This window comes from Cervus elaphus, chromosome 24 (assembly GCF_910594005.1).
Source record: "Cervus elaphus chromosome 24, mCerEla1.1, whole genome shotgun sequence".
NCBI lineage: Eukaryota > Metazoa > Chordata > Mammalia > Artiodactyla > Cervidae > Cervus > Cervus elaphus.
In genome coordinates this window covers 28,840,803-28,863,198 of record NC_057838.1, presented here as the reverse complement: position 1 = coordinate 28,863,198, position 22,396 = coordinate 28,840,803, and the positions used below count along the sequence as shown (strand labels likewise).

Below are 22,396 nucleotides of genomic sequence, written 5' to 3'. Positions count from 1 at the left end.
TGAGCCTCCTATTGCCTGTAGTGTTCCTAAATCAAGTTTCCCCAAGAAGCCCAAAATCTATCCATTGACACTGACCTCTTTTCAAGAGTCATACATGACCCAAACCCTTTACTGATCTATCACTTCCTCTGATCTCTTCACAATTGCCATTTTCAAGACTTTACTACTTGAAGCTAACTGAAAGGGAGTTCCAAACTCTGCTTATCTCCGGTTTCCCTCTTAAAAGCAATAATAAAGTCAGTCATTCCAAAGGGGAATTATGTTATGGATTCCATCTTTTAACCTGGAAAATGAGAAGACAGGGCTAGAGAGGAGACATGATTTTTCTGTATTTCCAAGTAGCTGAGGACAAAGGTTAACACTGAAACAAGGATCCCTTACTTACTATGCTAAATGATTGTTTTTGGAATACTACATCCTTAATTCTTTTGTTCTCATTCACAATATTTTTTTCCTTACCTTGGCTGGTTAGACTGATAGTCTGTCACATTGCGTAACTCAGCTAGAAAAAAAGACAAGAAGTCATTAAAGATTTTTTAGAGTGTAACATAAAAACCCCATTCTTCTAGCCTGTTCTCCAGTTGCTCACACCCATCAGTCTCCAGGCTCCCTGGCCTGGGCATGACAGGGGACAGGCTTCGATCTTCCTACCTGTTCTAACTGTGAGCAGACTGGTTAAGGGGTCCCTGGAGAAAGTGAACCAAGAAAAGAATTCATTGTGGCTTAAGCCATTTTGTGATCTAAGCCTGGCCCAATGTTTGCCCTTCAACAGGTCTCAGTAATTACTAATCTTAAGGGAGGGAATGTAGAAACAAGGGAGGAGCAGGCAAGAAACAACAGTGCAGTTGAGGCGCCCTCCTGGCTACTCAAGGGATACACATTATATATATATTTGAGTTCCTGAGGAACTAAGGCCCCTACCCAGGGAGAGGATGGAATGATGATGTTGATCCTCCAGACTTCAGTCAACTAAAGCTTGGACTTTTTGACCTCTGCCCCAACTCTATGCTAAATTTCATCTGTTCAATCAAGTGCTTTCATGAATATACATATACCTTTAGCTTAAAACCTCCCCAATTTTGCTGTTCAGAGGGACTACTTTGGGAAAGAGTCTGGTGTTCTCCATATTTGCTGTACACAAAAAACCCTAGAGGATACAGAGACCACTACACAGAGTTGCTACAACATATTATCCAAGATGTCTAGTTTCTAACAAAAAAACTGCAAGGAATTCAAAGAAACAAGGAAGCATGACCCATAAACCACAATAAAAAGCCTGTGAGAGTGCTCACATGTTGGTATCGGGAAAAGGACTGCAAAGGAGCCATTACAAAGATGCCCGGAACTAAAGGAAATCATAACCACATTAACTCTGAACTGAAAGAAAAAAAGAACCACCAAGCTCTAAGACAGATCAATAGAGATTATGAAGGCTAAAGAACAGAGAGAAAAAAGAAGGAAAAGTGAAGCCAACCTTGCAGAAATGTAGGCCAACATTAAGCATACCAACATGCATAAATGGGGAGAAGAGAGAAAGAACAGAAAAAAGTCAAAGAAATAATGGCCCAAACTTCCCAAAATCCATTAAAAAATGATCTACATATCCAGGAAGTTAAACAAATCCCAAACAGGATAAACACAAACAGACCAACTGACGCATCACAGTAAAAGTGTTGGAAGTCATTACTTAAGAGAGAACCTAATTTAGATTAACAGCTGACTTCTCGGTCAAACAGGAGGGAAGGGGGCACGGCACAACCGCTAAAAGAATGACAGACACTGGACATGACAAAAACTGGTGAGAACAAACTCAGTCAAAGATGGTGGGAGATCTGACTTCCAGGGGACCCTGACCCTCATTCTATGCTTACTATAATATACTAGCATAAGCTAAGTGACATACCAACCAGCACCATGATCTTTGAGGCCAATCATCAGAGAACAAAGAGGGCAAAGTGCTTGTCTGAGGAGGCCTTACAAGTAGCTGAGGAAAGAAGAAAAGCAAAAGGCAAGGGAGGAAGGGAAAGAATACTCAACTGAATGCAGAGTTCCAGGGAACAGCAAAGAGAGATAAGAAGGTCTTCTTCAATGAACCATGCAGAGAAATAGACGAAAACAATACAACGGCAAAGATTAGAGATCTCTTCAAGAAAACTGAACATATCAAGGGAACATTTCATTGCTTGCAATGTATTTCACGCCCATTGCAAGGATGGGCAGCATAAAGGACAGAAACAGTATGGACCCAATAGAAGCAGAAGAGGTTAAGAAGAGATGGCAAGAATACACAGAAGAACTGTACAAAAAAGGCCTTAATGACCCAATAACCATGATGGTGTGATCACTCACCTAGAGCCTAATATCCTGGAGTCTGAAGTCAAGTAGGCCTTAGGAAGCATTACTAGTAACAAAGTTAGGGGACATGACGGAATTCCATATGAGCTATTTCAAATCCTAAAAGATGACGCTGTCAAAGCGCTAAACACAGTATGTCAGCAGATTTGGAAAACTCAGCAGTGGCCACGGGACTGGAAAAGGTCCGTTTTCATTCCAATCTGAAAGAAGGGCAATAGCCAAAGAATATTCAAACTACCACACAATTGTGCTCATTTCACATGCAAGCAATGTTACATTCAAAATCCTTCAAGCTAGGCTTCAGCAGTACATGAAATGAGAACTTCCAGATGTACAAGCTGGGTTTCAGAGAGGCAGAGGAACCAGAGATCAAATTGCCAAAATTCGTTGGATCACAGAGAAAGCAAGAATTCCCAAAAAACGCCTGCTTCATTGACTACAAGGAAACGTTTGACTGTTAGGATCACAACCAACTGTGAAAAATTCTTAAAGGGATGGGAATACCAGATCACCTTACCTATCTCCTGAGAAATTTGGATGCAGGTCAAGAAGCAACATTAGAACCTTACACAAAACAAGTGACTGATTGAAAATTGGGAAATGAGTATGTTAAGGCTGCATGTTGTCACCCTGCTTATTTAAGTTCTATGCAGCACAAGCTGGAATCAAGACTGCTGGGAGAAATATCAACAACCTCAGACATGCAGATGATACCACTCTAATGGCAGAAAGTGAAGAGGAATTAAAGACTCTCTTAATGAGGGTGAAAGAGGAGAGTGAGAAAGCTGGGTTGAAACACAACATTCAAAATACCAAGATCATGGCATCTGGTCCCATCACTTCATGGCAAACAGAAGAAGAAAAAGTGGAGACAGTGACAGATTTCATTTTCTTGGGCTCCAGAATCACTGCAGAAGGTGACTGCAGCCATGCAATTAAAAGACACCTGCTCCTTGGAAGAAAAGCTATGACAAACCTAGACAGCATATTAAAAAGCAGAGACATCACATTGCCCATAAAGATCCATATAGTCAAAGCTACAGTTTTTCCAGTAGTCATGTATGGATGTGAGAATTGGACCATAAAGAAGACTGAGCACTGAAGAACTGATGCTTTTGAACTGTGGTGCTGAAGAAGACTCTTGAGAGTCCCCTGGACTACAAGAATATCAAACCAGTCAATCATAAAGGAAATCAACCCTGAATATTCATTAGAAAGACTGATGCTGAAGCTGAGGCTCCAATACTTTGGCCACTTGATGCAACCTGATGTGAAGAGCTGACTCACTGGAAAACGCCCTGATGCTGGGAAAGATTGAAGGCAAAAGGAGAAGGGGGCAGCAGAGGATGAGACGGTTGAATAGCATCACTGACTCAGTGGACATGAATTTTAGCAAACTTTGGGAGATAGTGAAGGACAGGGAAGCCTGGCATGCTACAGTCCATGAGATGGCAAAGAGTCTTAGCAGACTTACTAATTGAACAACAGCAATAATCAAAGAAAAAACAGTGGGCAGTGGCCCAGTTCCTAGAAATCTCTACCCTTTCTGTGAAGTAACTGAAATAATCCTCCCACTCAATAGACTATGAAATTACCCTGCCTGTAAAAAGTAACCACACGCCACATTTTGAGGCCCCTCACCTTCTGAGATGGTCCATACTGTGGAGTGTGCTTATATTTAAATAAATTCAATTCTTACCTTTCACTTTGTCTCTCACTGAATTCTTTCTGTGACAAGACACCAAGAACCTGAGCATCATTAAGTCCTAAGACCAGGTAAGTGTTCACAGACAGTAAAATTCAAATGCACATGGGAAAAAAATCAAAGAGCATCAAGTTACAGCAATCATATAATTATAAAAAAAAAGAAGAAAAAGTAGAAATGCCTGTTTTCTCTTTATTTTTAAAAATTGTAAACAAAATGTACAAAAGGTATCAGGCTTCCCAGGTGGCGCCAGTGGTAAAGAACCTGACTGCCAGTGCAGGAGATGTAAGAGAAGTGGGTTGGATCCCTATCAGGAAGAACCCTTGGAGAAGTATTCTTCACTTCACTCCAGATCCCCACTGGATCCCATGGGGATCCCCAAGATCTCCAATACAGTATTCTTGCCTGGAAAATCCCATGGACAGAGGAGCCTGGCAGGCTACAGTCAGTAGGTTGCAAAGAGTCAGACACTACTGAAACAATTTAGCATAGCATATAAAGTATCATAAGCCTTTGACTGTGTGGATCACAACAAACTGAGGAAAATTCTTAAAGAGATGGGAATACCAGACCACCTGACCTGCCTCCTGAGAAATCTGTATGCAGGTCAAGAAGCAACAGTTAGAACTGGACATGGAATAACAGACTGGTTCCAAATCAGGAAAGGAGTAGGTCAAGGTTGTATATTGTCACCCTGCTTATTTAACTTATATGCAGAGTACATCATGAAAAATGCTGGACTGGATGAAGCACAAGCTGGAATTGAGATTGCCAGGAGAAATATCAATAACCTCAGATGTGCAGATGACACCACCATTAGGGCAGAAAGCGACGAAGAACTAAAGAGCCTCTTGATGAAAGTGAAAGAAGAGAGTGAAAAAGTTAGCTTAAAACTCAACATTCAGAAAACAAAGATCATGGCATCTGGTCCCATCACTTCATGGCAAGCAGATGAGGAAACAGTGGAAACAGTGAGAGACTTTATTCTGGGGGCTCCAAAATCACTGCAGATGGTGACTGGAGCCATGAAATTAAAAGATGTTTGCTCCTTGGAAGAAAAGTTATGACCAACCTAGACAGCATATTAAAAAGCAGACATTACTTTGCCAACTAGTCAAAGCTAGTCCGTCTAGTCAAAGTTATGGTTTTTCCAGTAGTCATGCATGGATGTGAGAGTTGCACTATAAAGAAAGCTGAGCACTGAAGAATTGATGCTTTTAACTATGCTGTTGAAGAAGACTCTTGAGAGACTCTTGGACAGCAAGGAGATCCAACCAGTCCATCCTAAAGGAGATGAGTCCTGAATATTAATTGGAAGGACTGATGCTAAAGCTGAAACTTCAACACTTTGGCCACCTGATGCAAAGAACTGACTCATTGCAAAAGACCCTGATGCTGGGGAAGATCGAAGTTGGGAGGAGAAGGGGACGACAGAGGATAAGATGGTTGGATGGCACCACCAACTCAATGGACATGAATTTGAGTAAGCTCTGGGAGCTGGTGATGGACAGAGAAGCCTGGCGTACTGCAGTCCATGGGTTCACAAAGAATCAGACAAGACTGAGCGACAGAACTGATAAGGTATCATTGGATGTATAACACATAGAAACATAATATATGTATATTTGCCAAAATATCACAAAGAAGGTGAGTAGGAACAAACCTGTAGCAGACTAACAAAATGCATCATATGTAAAGTAACATACTGTTGAGTTTGTAACAATACATGTTAATGTGTTTAACAATAATACCAGGAATTCCCTGGCAGTCCAGTGGGTAGGACTCTGTGCTCTCATTACAGTGGTGGGGTTCTATCCCTGGTCAGGGAACTAACATCCCACAAGACAATACAGCCAGATAATAACAATAACAGTAATAATAACACCAAAAAAGAGGATAAAAGGGAATACATCTATGCAGGAGTATTGTTTATATCACTGGAATTAAGCTAGTATAAATCCGAAGCTGATGTTGTTAAGATGGATATGTTAAACCCTAGAGCAATTATTAAACAAAAACACAGTGAATGAAGAACAGAGGAACATAAAAGACACGAGACACACAGAAAATGAAAAGTAAAGTGGCAGATGTGAATCCAACCAAATCAATAACAACACATGAATAGATTAAATAACCCAATCAAAAGGCAAAGATTGTCAGACCCAATCAAAAGGCAGAGATTGTCAGACTATATACTGTCTTCAGGAAACACCCTTTAGATTCAAAGATAAACTTTCACTTGGAGAGTGAAAGGATGAAAAAAAGGTTATCTCATGTAAACAACCATCATAAGAAAGTGGGAGTGGCCACACAGGTATCAGACAAAAGAGACTTTAAAACAAAGATGGAACATTTTATAATGATAAAAGGGTCAAACTACCAGGAAAATAACAGATAAAAACATATCTACCTAATAACAAAGATACAAGAAGAACCAACAAGAAATGAACAGAAAACAGACAATTTTAGTTGGAGACTATTAATAGTTGGAGACCTCAACAATAATAGTTGGAGACTTCAACATGCCACTTTGAATAATGACTACAACTAGACAAGATAGCAAGCCAATTCGTTGTTGCTTAGGGCATGTGGGGTATGGGTAGGTAGAGGGTGAGAGCTCAACGATATGAAATTTCTTTTTGAAGTGATGAAAAGATTCTAAAATTGACTACAGTGATAGTTGCACATATCTGTAAATATATTAAAAACCACTGACTTTCACATTTTATATGAGAAACTATGAGATAATGTGACCTATCTCAATTAAGTAGTTAAAAAAATTATTTTAAAGATGTCAGAGATGAGTACTAAATGCAGTGAAACTGCAATGAGAAATCTGGTTATCAGATCTGGTTCTGGGGGAAAACAACTATAAAAACACATCGCTGGGACATCTAAAAAATGTAAGATATGGGCTGTGGATTCCACAACAATATACTTTCCATTAAAGATATAGATGCTCTAATTATGGCACAGGCATCAATTCTCTTACTTGAGTCCAGATTTATTGAACAAACACTGTGATCGCGCAGAAAGCACCATGAACATTTTGGTCCAACAATGTACCAATTTGTGTGCTAATATCCCCTGAATGCTGAAAATGTTGGAGGAAAACGAACATTTTAGATGGAAAAAAAGAGCATAATGATGTTTTAATGGTATGAGCGACCTAAAAAGTAAATGAAACAACATATTAGAAAAGAATTACAATTGACAGCTAAAAGCATTAACGTTATTGGAAGGCTCAAACACCAAAAACTCACCGTTTCTTTCAACATCTAACATAGTCATCGCCTCCTTACTATTCATACCATTCATTAAGATTCATCAAATTAGTCCAAAATCCAGTCCCTTGGGTTTAAAAACCAAGATTTCTTAAAGGGTTAGGCAATGTAAGAGGTGGGGCACATAGACAGGAACAGCAAAGGACAATGGAAGGGTTTATCCAAAGCAAAAATGACAGGCTCGCCTCCGTGAGAAAAAGGAAGAACTTCGAGGGTTCCCCCTGAGAAGAAAAAACGGGATTGTGAGAATGTAAAGACACCAATGAATTCTGTACTTTAAAAGTCTCTTATCTAAGACGAGTTCACAGCGGTCCAAAGAGAACGAAGTGCATAGAACAATATAGTAGGTTCTCCCCTTCAGAAAAGTCAGTAATGTAGAATTAAGCAGAAAGAGGGGAGAGCGTGAGCCGACCCTCAAATGAGGATGCTAAAGAGGCAGCCCCGACCGGGACTCGGGAAGGGACCAGCGACGAATGGAAGGTCCGAGAACGAGAGGGAACAATCAGCACGTCGCTTGGGAGCGCCCGGATGACAGCTCTCCGTCTCGGTTTGCTGCTCAGCCCCAGTGCCTAGAACTGCGCCAAGCTCTTAGCGTGCGCCCAATACACAGATGGGAAGACAGCTGTTCCATTATTATACTGTCTGGAGAGACAGAGACGCCAATCACCCTCCCTCGCCGTTCTGTGCGCTCCTGCCCTTCACGGCCAGCAGGAAAGCTTGTACTTGTGGGAGGGAACGGGGTCACGAAGCTGGGGCTCCTCACTTACTTTTGCAGCCGGGCGCCATCGTGCCCTCAGCCCTCGATCCCGAGACCGACGGAGCGACCGTACTCACTTCCAGCCGCGCACCGCGCGGGGATTCCGCCCACTCAAGATGGCCGCGAATTTAAATTTGGCGCTCAGGCCTGACGTTGACGCCAGAGTGAAGGCCGCCATGTTCCCCAGCCTTGGGGCAGGGGGCGGGGTCTATGTGACGTCACACGTAGGCGCCGTCGCCTCTGTACATCCTCCAGGCTCTCGGGAAGGCCTGTTTTCCCCCAGAGCTGCTATGAGCAAGCGGAACCAGGTATCGTATGTGCGGCCAGCCGAGCCGGCCTTCCTGGCCCGCTTCAAGGAACGGGTCGGCTACAAGGAAGGGCCCACCGTAGAAACCAAGGTGAGCCCGGGCCTGTCGGGTTACCGCAGAAACGCGACCGGCTCCGCTACTTTCTGCTTCTGCCTTGGAGGCCACATACTGACGGGTCCCACTTCGCGCCCACGCTGGGCCCTCAGTCCGAGTGTCATCGGACCCCAAGCTGGTCCTCTTCAAACAACTACAGCCTCTTGCGCCCAAAAAGCTGTTTGTCGTTTTCACAGTGTTGTTGTGTTCTGAAAATGACTTGACGCAGGTAAAGCTCCCCATCCTTGGTAGATAGTACTTTAGGAAAGATCATTTTTCTGTTCCTTCATTTTCACTTGCTCATTCCAAAACCTGTAGCTAACAGTGTAGGTGATAGTGTCGTCCCACCTTCCAGGTAAAGAAACTGAGCACTTAATCAAATGACCTAGTATACTTCCCTCAGACGGTAAAGCGTCTGCCTACAATCTGGGGAGACTCAGGTTCAATCCCTGGGTTGGAAAGATCTCCTGGAGAAGGAAATGGCAACCCACTCCAGTACTCTTGCCTGGAAAATCCCGTGGATGGAGGAGCCTGGTGGGCTACAGTCCATGAGGTCGCAGAGTCAAACACGACTGAGCGACTTCACTTTCTTTCTTTTTTACTATCCTAAGCCTCGAATCTAGAACATCTTTAAGAATGTCTTAGATCTACTTCTGTCCTTTGCTCTTACCCCCTAAAAGAAGATGGAAAGCAAATACTTTTCATATCCTAGATCTGAATAGGATCATGAGAGTCAATTTCTATGCCCTCCCAAGCTCCTTCCTGAACTGATTCACATCAAAACCTGCCCTATCTCTTCTAATAGAAAGAGAACATGCCTTTATGCTTAGGACATGTGTGGAGAAATAACTTATTTAGCACTTTACCTAGCATTTGCAGTAAGACTCACTTGCATGTCATCTAGTAGGACCCAAGATTGACTTAAGTGCAGTTAGTCCAGTGAGTATGTGTTAACCCCAGGCACTGGACCAGGCTCTGAAAGGACTAAGAGATGGATTTCCAAAATGTTATGTTCTTTAATTTTTACATATTTATTTGACTGCATTGGGTCTTAATTGTGGGACGTAGGATCTTTGTTGTGGCATGCTAGCTTCTCTCTAGTTGTGGTGCTGTAGCTCCAGGGTACACAAGCTCAGTAGTTGCCTCTAGTGGGCTTAGTTCCCCCCCCCCCCCCCCCCGGCCCGGTGGCATGTGGGATCTTAGTTCCCAGACTAGGGATTGAACCCACATCCCCTCTGTTGGAAGGCAGATTCTTAACCACTGGACCACCAGGGAAGTCCCTGCCATGTACTTTAAACACCTTCCTGCCTGCCTTATTGCAACCTTCACAGGTCACCACCTCAGCGAAGCCCTTTGAACCTCCCCCTCAACAGTTACTCCTCTGTTCTCCTCTTCATTCTATCCATATCTTATCTATAGTACTTACCATTCTGCATTGCAACTGCTTGCTCTTCTGTATATCTCCATCACTAAATCTAAGTATCTTAATCCATCTATATTTTCCTAGTACAGTGTCTGTGACCTCACCTAGTGTGTGAGAAGTTATCTACAGTGGTTAGATAACTGTGCTTATCATCAGGCAACACTTCATGGGGGAAGGGGTATTTAGCCTGAATCTTGACCATGGGTAGGTCAGCAGCTAGAGATGGAAGGAACAGCATGGGTAAAGGTGTAGAGGTGGTGAGTCATGGACTGTGTGTGTAAGTGGTTGAGGGACTGATAGAGGTGAGGCTATATGAACTATTCAGTAGGCAACAAGGAGCCATGTTTGGTTAGAGATAACATGATGAAGGAGTGACTGGTCCCCAGGACCAAAACCAGAGACAATGGGAAAGAGGATAAGGTTTGAGAAAAGGGACATGGATGAAGCAATGAGGAGAATATGCAACATAATATTATAGTTTGCTTCAGGTCCTAGTGATGATCATGTGTGTGCATAGTTAATACCCTGAAGATTGCAGCTTGGAATCCTGTCTTAGGAGAACTTGGGGAAAAGCTTTCCAATTAGTATCAGTGATTTGGGCTAACAGTTTTGATCAAGAGACTTTTCTGTAAATAGATGCAACATGTACCTATGTTTGTGAAACCAACTTCATTCTTAATCATTTTGGCAGGATAATCATTCTAATTGTTAACAAAAAAGAAAGGAGTTTCATAGGAAATCACTACTTAATTGAGCTAAATATTCTTATCCTCTTAAGAGTTAATTCAGGAGTGATTTTGAACAAAGAGAAGAGAGAATGAATTATTCTGAATATAATAAACACCAGGAATAATCTTATTTCACTTTCCCATTTCCTTGGCTAAAAATACTCATTAATTACCTACTTGTTTGTGGTAATTTATTGGAAACTTTCAGAGAAAAACAGACAAAACTAATGAATAATCAGTGAACTAACAGTGAACTAACTTATTAAAGAGAATGCAATTATTCTTCAATTAAAAACCAAAGAAAAGAAGAATGTACTTGTCAGGTGATTAAGCAGACGTGGGATATAGACAGAATGATTGAATGTGCCTGTGACTTGCCAGAACTTCGAGTTCATTGTTTTTCATTCTGTTGGTCATTCATGAGTAGACTGACAAATGTTTCTTGTCCCTGCTGTTTGCCACGCTCTGTGCCTGTAGATGCAGAGAAGAAACACATACTGCATTGCCTAATAGAGTCAGGAAAACATTGATGACACGGTGTGGTACATGCCACCTGTGAGCTACAGATGATATGAAAAGAACAGGTGAGATCTCGAAAGCACTGCTGAGGGATCTGAGTCTAGAAGGCAGATTGATGAGGAGTTGGCCAGGGTCAGTGAGGCCTTCTAGGCCCTGGAAATTTATGCAGTAACAGGGGAGGCAGAAGAGCTAATATGTTTGTGGATCTGTAAAACTCAAACCTGTCTGGAGCCCAGAGGCCATGAGCATGGCAAGAACATAAGACTGTGCTTATAGCTGTGGTTATTGACTCAGGCCAGATCCTGCAGGGCTTTGTTGCCCTGTTTGGGGGACAAGGAAGGCTCTGTGAGAGGTGGACTAACCAGCTGTTTGAATACTGTGTGGTAAGTGTGCAAGCCTTGAAACCTAGCATTTCCATTCAGGGAATTCCATGTATAAGTTTGGAAAAGTAAACAAAAACATGCAAAGATTTTATCATAGTAGAAAAAACTAGAAACAACCAAAATTTTTGCTTACAGAGAACTGATCAAATAAACCATGAGATAACCATATATAGAGTTAAATAATAGTAATTTTAAAATATAGATGATGCCATATGTATCTCAGGGTATTGTGCAAAGCGTTTTGTTTTGTTTTTCTTTGAGTAAAAAAGTTGGGCAAGTGGAGCTTTTATGGTGTCTGATATTTTTCTTAAAAATCTCAAAAAAAAAAAAAAAATCTCAATTAGCCAAATGTTACCATGTGTTATGTGTGTAAAGTGAGTACATGGTTTCTGTTACATTATTCTCTGTACTTTTTTACATTTGGGAAATTTAATAATTTAAAAAGAATAAAGCAAGTCATACAGTAGTATGTTTAGTGGCCTGTTTGTATACAAAATGTTTTCTGTACCTCCACATTTTTTTTTTTTTACCTCCACATTTTTATACCCTTAGAACAGCTGATGGGATACCCACCAAACAAGTTGCTGGGAGGGAAGAAAGATGAGCAGAGGAGGAGGACCTTTTACTTGCTGTTTTCTGTACTTTGGTGGGTTGTTGTTGTTACGCTTTGAGAAGAGATGGAAGTGAAAAGGGTTGATGAAGAGCAGTGAGAACTGGCGCAGCCCAGCACTTCCCTGAGTAGGCTGGACATGGAAGAGAGGGCCCCTGACATCAGGGACTGCAAGTTGGGGTCCTGCTGGGATGGAAACTGGTTCCCCTGCATAGGTACCCCAGAGTAACTGGCAGGTGGACCTCTTCCCTACTCTGGCGAGGTTAGATTCTTAAGAGTTAACTTGAAAATTCACTGCCAAACACATTTAGTCAGTAAGGTCACTCTTCTCACTCCGCTGATTACAGTTTCTCACAGAGACAGTGGTTGTATTTAGTTCAGGGTCAGAACTTGAATGTTGTGTTTGTGTTTTTTCCTAGAGAATCCAGCCTCAGCTCCCAGAAGAAGATGGTGATCACAGTGACAAAGAAGATGAACAGCCCCAAGTGGTGGTTTTAAAAAAGGGAGATCTGTCAGCTGAAGAAGTCATGAAAATTAAGGCAGAAATAAAGGCTGCCAAAGCAGGTATGTCTGAAAGTAAGCTGGTTTTCCCACCAATTTAACGTTAGGTATGAAATCATTTTATATAATGGTATGGTATGTTTGAAGGAGACAGTCCTAGTTAAAACTTCATTTACCAGATTTGTGACTCTGAACAAGTTATTTCACCTCACTCTCATTAGTAAAATGGGGGCAGTAATTGTGCCCACCTTACTGGGTTGTTATAAGGATTAAATGCAAATTTAAGTAAGAACATCCTGTTTTTTAAAAAATAGATGGTTAGGTTTACAAACCAGTCAGCAGAGGTCTGTTTAGTGCCTGAAGTGTGATATGCTATATAGCATTTTATTCATTATTTATAAGTTTTTATTACATTGCTTTAGGAGGAAATGCTGGAGTTTCAAACAGTCACTTTTCAAAATACTTAAAAATACAGCATGATTATGGATAACCAACAGGGACCTACTGTATAGCACAGTAGTATCTGCCCAATGGTATGTGGCAGCCTGGAGGAGAGGGGAGTTTGGTGGAGAATGGAAACATGTATATGTATGCCTGAGTCATTCTGCTGTCCACCTGAAACTATCACAATATTGTCAATCAGCTGTACTCCAATATAAAATAAAAAGTTTAAAATATGTGTGTGTGTGTGTATCTCCTGATTGTTTTGAATTGGGGACTGCCAATATTACAGTATACTTCAGTAAATGAGTTTTTATTAGGTTTTTTATTAAGTGATTGCATGTCTTGTGGGTACATAGCTAGAGGGAGCAGAGAAGAACTGGCTGAATTGACTCAAGGACATCCATAAATACAGTATGAGATTTTCTTGCCATCTGACTCTCCAATAAAGTCAAAATAATTAGAGAAAGTGTTTTAACTTTGTTTTTTGGTGCAGATGAAGAACCAGCTTCAGCTGATGGAAGAATTATGTATCGAAAACCAGTCAAGCGTTCCTCAGATGAAAAATATTCGGGTTTATCAGCAAGCTCAAAAAAGAAAAAGGCAAAAGAAGAAGATGAAATAAATAAGCAGGACTCAGTTAAAAAGAACTCACAAAAGCAAATCAAAAACAGTAGCCTCCTTTCTTTTGACAATGAAGATGAAAATGAATAAATACATATTTTGGACTCCTTTAAGGATATATGGGATTTTTAAAAAATAATGTCTTTTTTCCTATTATAAAGTAATATAAATTCATTGAAGAAAATTTAGAAAATTCAGAAAACATTCAGCAAGATAAAAGCTGTATCTATCCATCAATACCCCTTTGACCTGAACTGCTAATTCTCTAACATTAACTACCACTAACATTTTATTTCCTGATGTGGGATGTGTGTGTAAATTATATTTTTGTAACCAAATTTTTGCTGTATTCTGTATGTTCTCTGTCCTGCTTCTCACTTGACGTTGTATCATGAGCATTTTTCCAGGTCAGTAAAATTCAAAATCCTGACACTAATAGCTACAGAGGATTTTGTAATTAAACAGGTCCCATGTTTGATCTTCCTCTTCAGCAGAACCTCACTTTGGATGAGGGAAATGATCATGGGCCTAGTTACCAGTTCTTCCCCAGCTCCTAAGAACAGCCTTATGACAGCTCTGATAAAGAGATACAAGTAGGTCTTGAACAAGGATCTAATACAGGGGACCATGATAACAGTCATCATGTATCACATGGTGACTATAGTTGTTACATGATTTAAAAAAAAAAAAGATAACAAGTGGAAATCTGCTTCCTGTGTATCTGATACAAAAGGACAGATTTGGCAAGCAGTTGGTTGTCCTCTCTCCATCCTGCCTGGAGCACAAACACGCAACCAAGCAGTTCCAGAGCCATTTGGGGGCATGAAAAAGACAGCCACTTGTTCCAGCTGGTACACTGGACAGACTCCAGGAACTTGGATTGTGATGGCATGCCTGGAGGACCTGCTGTACCAGCCTTAGACTGACTGATCCATGAGGATAAACACCTTCATAGTTAAACTTCAGTCAGGTTTCTGTGACATGCAGCCTGATGATACAGTGGTAGAATGTCTGTGTATAGAAACCTCCAAGTGTATTTCTGATGATTTCCTTAGAAGGAGTTGCTAGAAACAATTACTGGATCAAAGTATTTGAATATTTCTAAAGCCTTTGATGCTTGCTTTCTAAGTAGGTGTTACCATTTTATTCATACCACCTACAAGAACTCACATCACCTCATCTCTAGTAACAGTGCACCACCACTGGACTGGCACCTTTACATTTTTGTCAATTTGATGTATTGAAAATGGTGTTTAACAGTTCTATTTAACCATCATTTTCTTTGACCAGGAAAGCTAAACTGTTTTTCATGTTACCTAAAAATTTTCCTCATTTACAGCAAGTCCACCACAACTGGAGACTTATCAATATCCCATTCTTCACCAGCCAGAAATTAGGAATTTCAGAGCTTCCACATTAATAATTTGGTGCTACATCTGTCTGTCAGTCATTTTAAGACCTAATGTAAAGAGTCTTAAAAGTGACTCATATGAGTGGGCTCGCGAGTCCTGAAATAGGCTCTCTAAGTTACGCAGACTAGTCCCAAAGCCATTCTGCAGTGCTATCTTTAATGTGTACCCAACTTGTTATATAAACCAGGGTTCTTCTAGTCTGTATCATTGGTATATCTATTCTTGTACCAACACTCCACTGCTTTAATTACTGTAAGTTTTAATGAGTCTTAGGATCTACAGGTGGGAGTCCTAAGGACAGCGACCTTGTCTTACCTATCTCTGTATCTTCAGTACCCAGAACAGTACCCAACATGTTAAGAGCAAAATAAATACAGTGAGAATGACCGTTTCTCTAATTTTTCAATAGGCCGGTGTTTCTCAAAGTATAGATCCTGGATAAGCAGCATCAGCACCTCTGGGAACCTAAAGATGCAAATTTGTATGCTTGCCTGAGAACTAGAAATTTAAGGTGTAGGGTCCAGCATTCTTTGTAACAAGCCCACCAGAAGGTTCTGATGCTCACTCAAATTTGAGAAATACTGATAAAGCCTATATAGGGAGATGACGCCAAAAATTTAAACAAGTAACATGGAAGACTGTTTAAAAGATCTTAAATTTTAAAATGTATTATCCTGATGAAGCCCTGACTGTAGGTGACACTTCTGACAATGTAAGTGGTACCAGCCAGGAAGCGCATCTGACGAAAGCCCAAAATCCAGCTAGAGTGGCAGGTGAGATCTGCTGAGCAGCCTTCACAACACTGCTTCACCTCCGTAAGCTGCTTTCTAAGAACAGTGGGTCCTGTCAACTGCAGAATCTAGTTTTCTGAGAAAGATGAGTGAGTGGGGCCAGAGGGGAGAGGCTAGTCCTTTCACCCCACCAGCCCCAGACTGCCTCCTTGCTTCTCATGAATGAACCATATGCACAGGTTAGACAGTTAGGCCAATAATGTGATCCCAAGGCTGAGGTAGGAATCGTATTAATAAAAAGACAAGCCTGGGAACTTCCCTGGTGGTCCAGTGGCTAAGCCTCCACACTCCCAATTCAAGGGACCGAAGTTCGACCCCTGGTCAGGAAAGTGGATCCCACATCTGCAACTAAGAGTTTGCATGCTGCAACTAAGGCCCAGTGCATCCAAGTTAGTAAACCAAAGACAAGCCTGGAACATCTTGTGCCCCAAAGTAAGGAGGTCCTCAGGGAATAATGGGGGTATGTCAAAAGGACGTAAGGGAAAGAGAAGGGATAGGTCTTCCTTGCAAAGGAATCCTAATTAATCAGTGTAGGAGAAATAATGGAAATAGAAAAATCACAGGTCTTCCTGGTGGTCCAGTGGTTAAGACTCCAGTTTCAATGCAGGGGACACTGGTTTGATCCCTGGTCGGGGAACTAAAATCATATGTGCCGTGTGGTGTGGCCACCAAAAAAAAAAAAATTAGGCAAATTCCACAGTAATAAGTTCCAGTTGGCTGAATGGCAGCCTCCAAAGAGTTTGGTCCTAATTCCTCAGAACCTGGGAGTGTTACCTTATGTGGTAAAGTTTTCGCAGGTATGATTAAGGCTCTCAAGATTGAGAACCCTGGATTATCTGGGTAGGCTCTAAAAATCATCACACATCTCTTTACAAGAGAGAGGCAGACAGATTTAGACATAGACAAGACACTGCAAAGAGAGGCTGAGAATGCTCAGAGCCACCAGGAGCTGTAAGAAGACTGCCCCTGAGGTCTTCAGAGAGAGAGCAGACATGCCAACACTGTGACTTCAGCCTAATGAAACTGACTTCAAACTTCTGACTTCTAGAACTCTAAGAAAATACATTTCTGTTCTTTTAAGCCACCGAGTTTGTGACAGTTTGTTACAGTGGCCATGGGAAACTAACGTGGTGTTGCCAAGATTCATCAAAAGGTATCAAAATTAGGGACTTCCCTGGTGGTCTGGTTTACTGCAGGGGGCTCAAATTCGATTCCTGTTCAGGGAACTAAGATCCTACATGCCGCATGTCACAACCTAGGGAAAAAAAATGAAATTAGTGGCCAGAAATATGCTGAAAAACAATATTTGCATAGTATCAAAGTATAGTTCCACCAGAGACTGATTAATTACAAAAGGAAAACTAATCATTCACAGTGGAGAAACAGGCAGAGGCCACATTATCTAAATGATCAAAGTAACATCACCAGTATACTGACATGACCTCTTGACATGATGAACTGAGAAGGGCATATCACTTTCCAAAACCCAGGAAGACCCCCCTAGGGCCTTTCTGATGCCCTTTTCAAAGACAGAGCTCAACTCTAATACTGAAGAGACCCAAATCCTAGCAGCTGACAAAGCACAGGAATGTCAATACAGACGCCAGAGCTTCTCTGCCAATGTCAGTGCAAAGATGCCAGCTTATACTTTCTTCTTGGAGAAGGAAATGGCAACCCACTCCAGTACTTTTGCCTGGAAAATTCCATGGATGGAGGAGCCTGGTAGGCTACAGTCCATGGGGTCGCAAAGAGTCGGACATGACTGAGCGACTTCACTTTCTTTCTTTCTATAGTTTCTTTTGGAGGAGGAAATGGCAACCCACTCCAGTGTTTTTGCCTGGAGAATCCTATGGACGGAGGGGCCTGGTGGGCTGTGGTCTATGGGGTTGCAAAGAGTCAGACACGACTAAGCAACTAACACACATACTTTCTTCTGAAGAAGTCCTTTATTCTGAGGTTATAGGTTTCTTATCTCTGGTGTTTCTTCTATGAAATAATGTTTATACTAAATGATGGGTTAATTTAATATGCTTACTCTTAAAATTAAAACGCCAATAAATCTGTATCAGCTTCCAAAAAATATTTTGAAGTTTATGGCCAAGGAAAACCAAACATCAAGGCCAGCTGTTTGATAGAATATTCCACAATAATGGAAATGTTTTATATAATAGCTTTGCTATCCTTAGCCACAGGTCCATTGAGCACTTGGAATGTGGCTAGACTGAGAAACTTAACTTTTCCTTCTGTTAATTTTAATTAGTTTTAATAGTTACATATAGGAAATTCCCTGGTGGGCCAGTGGTTAGGACTCAGCACTTTCACTACCAAGGTCTGGGGTTCAGTCCCTGATGAGGGAACTAAAATCCCATAAGCCAAAGTATTCACGTAATTAGCGGCCACTGTACTGGACAGTGCAATTTTAGGTATTACTGGGATAGACAGGAATTTTTTTAACTCATTAGGAGTTCTGCAGCTCATGAGGAAGTCTCTCGCATTTTGTAAGGGTCAGAGATGTTTTTACATTTAACATGAAACAGTGCAAAATGCAATCATATCCGACTACATGGCTCAAGATAACCAGGTCTATACAGTCAAATCAGGGAGCAGGCTCCCATTTCTGTGACCCTGTCCCCAGTCCTGGGCCCTGTCTCTCCAGAGGTTGTTGCTCTCAGAGCCTCACACTGCTATGGAAACAGTCTTTTCACTGTATCTAGTCTCACCAACCGACTGCTTCTCCTGAGACATACATGAGGTCTTTCAGACAGGAGAAAGGCTAGACAGAAGGCATCTGCCCAAGTCTCAGGTTAGGACCTCTCCACTGCCCCACAATCATTCTAGGCTAATGGCAGTCCCAAGTTTAACGCGATTTAGGCATATGAGGTCCCAGAAGCTGGCACAGAAGGACCACTTAGTTATCATCATTGATTTGAATGTTTCCTTAGAGACTGGCAACAGTGACAGCACAGGTCTGGCCCCAGGAGCTGCTGCGGGAGAGCGGAACAACTCCGTGAGCTGCAGGGTGGGGCCCTGAACTTTGTCCATGTAGCTGATTCCCCAAATTCTCCACGTCTAGTCAGACCTTCTCGTGCTGCTCATCCCATCACAGCCTCCATTCTCTCCAGAGCCTGGATCCTCTGAACCTGCAGTGTCAGGTCTGAGAACACAAACTGTCCTACCGCCTTGACACTGAGTCCTTCCCAGCCTTCTCTTCCCTGCACCAATCCAGCTGTGCACCACTGCTCTCTTCCCCTCCGACTCGGCGCCCTGACCTGAGGAGATGGTAGCACAGAGTCAGTTTTCCCATTGCCCCTACCTCTGCCTGGGTCAACAAGTCAAGCCAGGTCTCTGGTGCAACTGCGGCAGTATTGTCTACCTCCTGGAGATAGTTCTCTATAAACCTGTATGCAATAGAACCTGGACATTCAATTAAAAATGAGGAAACATCCTGAACAGATACCTCACCAGAGAAGCTATACAGACGGCGAACTATCTGCCCCACCTCGTATGTTATCAAGGAAACACAAAACAATGAGCGACCACTACATAGATACTAAAATCCAGAGCACTGACAACACCCAGTGCTAACAACAGTGTGAAGCAATAGGAAATCTCATTCTTCGCTGGTGGGAAATGCAAAATGGTATAGCCACTTTGGAAGACAGTTTGGCCCTTTCTTACAAAACTAAATGTGATCCAGCAATTACACCCCAGGGTATGTACCCAAAGAACTTGAAAACTTATGTTCACACACAGACCTGAACATAGATGTTCATTGCAGCTGTAACCACCGAACCCTGAAAACAACCAAGATGTATTTGAGTAGGTGAATGGATAAACTGCGGTACATCCAGACAATGGAACGTTATTCAGCACTAAAAAGAAATGAGCTGTCAAGCCATGACAAGACATGGAGAAAATTAAATGCATATTACTAAGTGAAAATAACTAATTCAAAAGTTACAAAACTGTACAATTCCAACTACGTGACATTCTGGAAAAAGCAAAACTATTATAAAGACAATAAAAAGATAAGTGGTTGCCAGGGGTTGGGAAGACATGGGGATAAACAGATGGCGCACAGAGGACTTCTAGGGCAGTGAAACTATTCTGTATGAAACAATAATGGTGCATACATGTCCTTGTATATTTATCCAAACCCTTAGGATGCATGACTCTTAAGAACCCTTATGTGCAAAGAAAATAGAGCCCTCCTGTACTGTTGGTGGGAACGTAAATTGGTACGGCCATTATGGAGAACAGTATGGAGGTTTCTCAAAACTCTAGAGTTGCCACATGATCCAGCAATTCCACTCCAGACAAAACTATAATTCGAAAAGATACACACATCCCTGTTCATATAAAAACCGTAATAGTCAAGACGTGGAAACAACATAAATGTCCAAAAAGGGATGAATGGATAAAAAAGATGTGGTACGTATATACAATGTAATTTTACTCAGTCATAAAAGAGAACAAAGTAATGCCATTTGCAGCAACACGGATGAACCTAGAGATTGTCATACGGAGTGAAGTAAGGCAGAGACAAATATCATATGATATCACCTATATGTGGTATCCAATAAAAATGATACAAATGAACTTATTTACAAAACAGAAACAAATAGAGAACAGATTTGTGGTTGCGGCGGTGGGGGGTGGGGGGAAGGGGAGGGTTCAATTGGGAGTTTGGGGCTATCAAACTATTATATATAGAATGGATAAACAACAAGATCCTACTGCACAATGGGAAATATATTCAATATCTTGCAATAAGCCATAATGGAAAAGAATATGTATATACATATGTGTTGTTTTTGTTATTTAGTCACACTCAGTCATGTCTGACTCTTCTGTGTACCCTGGACTGTAACCCACCAGACTCCTCTGTCCATGTGATTTCCCAGGCAAGAATATTGGAGTGGGTTACCATTTCCCTCTCCAGGGGATCTTCCCAACCCAGGGATCGAACCCAAGTCTCCTGCATTGGCAGCTGGATTATCACTGAGCCACCTGGGAAGTATATTTGTGTATATATGTTTTTACACACACACACATACACATATCCTGGGATACCCATACATATGTGTATATACGTTTACACACACACATATGTGAGCCTGGGAAGCCCATACATATGTGTATATACATTTACATACACACACACACACATGTGAGCTTCCCAAGTGGAAATGGTAACCCACTCCAATATTCTTGCCTGGGAAGCCACATGGACAGAGGAGCCTGGTGGATTGCAGTCCAGGGGACACCAGAGAGTCGGACGTGACTGAGTGACTGAGCACACATGTGCATATGTATCTGAATTATTTTTCTGTACACCAGAAACTAACACAACATTGTAAATCAACTATACTTCAGTCTTTTTTTTTAAAGAGTCAACCCTAACTTAAACTAGGAACTTTTAGTTCATGGTATGTAGGTTCATGACAGTAACAACTGTATCACCCAGATGCAGGATACTGAGAGTGGGGAGGTTTTACATGTGTGGGAACTCCATGTATTTTCTATTCAGTCTTGCTGTGAACCCAAAACTGTTCTTTTAAAGTCTATTTTCAAGGAGTTCCCTGATAGTCTAATGGTTAAGACTCTGGTTGGGAATCCATGCCTCCACTGCAGGGGGCATCGGTTTGATCCTTGTTTGGGGAACTAAGAATCTGCATGCAGCATGGTACAGCCAGAAGAAAAAAGAAAGGTCTGTTTCCAAAAAAGGAAGAAAACATCTTTCCTTAATTATAATCATCTATTTATGGAAAGAAAACAAGAAATAATAATATTTGTATCTGGAGTGGCTAGCAAAAAGGTTTTTCACTATTTACTTTTGTACTTTTTAGAACTTTAAACCATAAGCTTGTATCGTTCAGTCAAAAAAATTAATGAAATTTTTAAAATAAAATTAAAGGTCATACCTTCTGAAAATCCTAAGGCAATAATTTTAAATGATGAAAAAGCTTTATATACAAACATGTTTCACTGGTGAATTGATAATATTACTAACAAGAGAACATACCATGTGTCAGGCAATGCACTAAGTGGACTAGTGGATTTATAAGAAAAAATGGCATTAATTTAAATATCAAACAGAAGGGAAACAAGTCAGTAAATTATGAATAATTCAATAAAATGTTAGGCAGCCATTGAAACAAGGTTTATAGAAAGTCTTTAATAGTATAGCTAAATGTTTATGTTAAATCAATAGCAAGATATAACACAATGATCATAGTTACTTTTTTTTCTTGCCATGCAACTTGTGGGATCCTAGTTCCCTGGCCAGGGATTGAACCTGGGCCCACAGCAGTGGACATGCAGAGACCTAACCACTGGATCACCAGGGAATCCCCCAGTTACTTTTTTTAAATGAAAGGAAGAAAAACTAAGCAGAGAAGAAAGGCTAGAATAAATATACTAAAGTAACTATTTTAGTATATTTATTTGATAAAAGCATGT

At 41.3% G+C, this 22,396-nt stretch overlaps 2 protein-coding genes across 4 annotated transcripts in view; one reads left to right on the top strand and one right to left on the bottom strand.

Moving 5' to 3' along the window:
- Nucleotides 1–8,284, bottom strand: part of KIF15 (kinesin family member 15) — a 56,309-nt gene extending 48,025 nt beyond the window's left edge. For 2 of the 3 annotated variants that reach the window (XM_043885224.1, XM_043885225.1), the window contains exons 1-2: nt 8,112–8,284; nt 460–502 (exon numbers count right to left, since the gene is read on the bottom strand). In XM_043885224.1, the coding sequence (XP_043741159.1) occupies nt 460–502; nt 8,112–8,130 (62 nt within the window). In that variant the 5' untranslated portion in view covers nt 8,131–8,284. The remainder of the gene's footprint in view (nt 1–459; nt 503–8,111) is intronic. The other variant, XM_043885226.1, reaches the window with a different exon arrangement.
- Nucleotides 8,285–8,327: 43 nt separating this feature from the next.
- On the top strand, nt 8,328–14,408 carry KIAA1143 (KIAA1143 ortholog). Its single transcript, XM_043886335.1, has 3 exons — nt 8,328–8,499; nt 12,585–12,729; nt 13,604–14,408. Exons 1-3 carry the CDS (start codon nt 8,392–8,394, stop codon nt 13,819–13,821), a joined length of 471 nt encoding a protein of 156 aa, XP_043742270.1. The 5' UTR covers nt 8,328–8,391; the 3' UTR covers nt 13,822–14,408.
- The last annotated feature ends 7,988 nt before the right edge of the window (nt 14,409–22,396 follow it).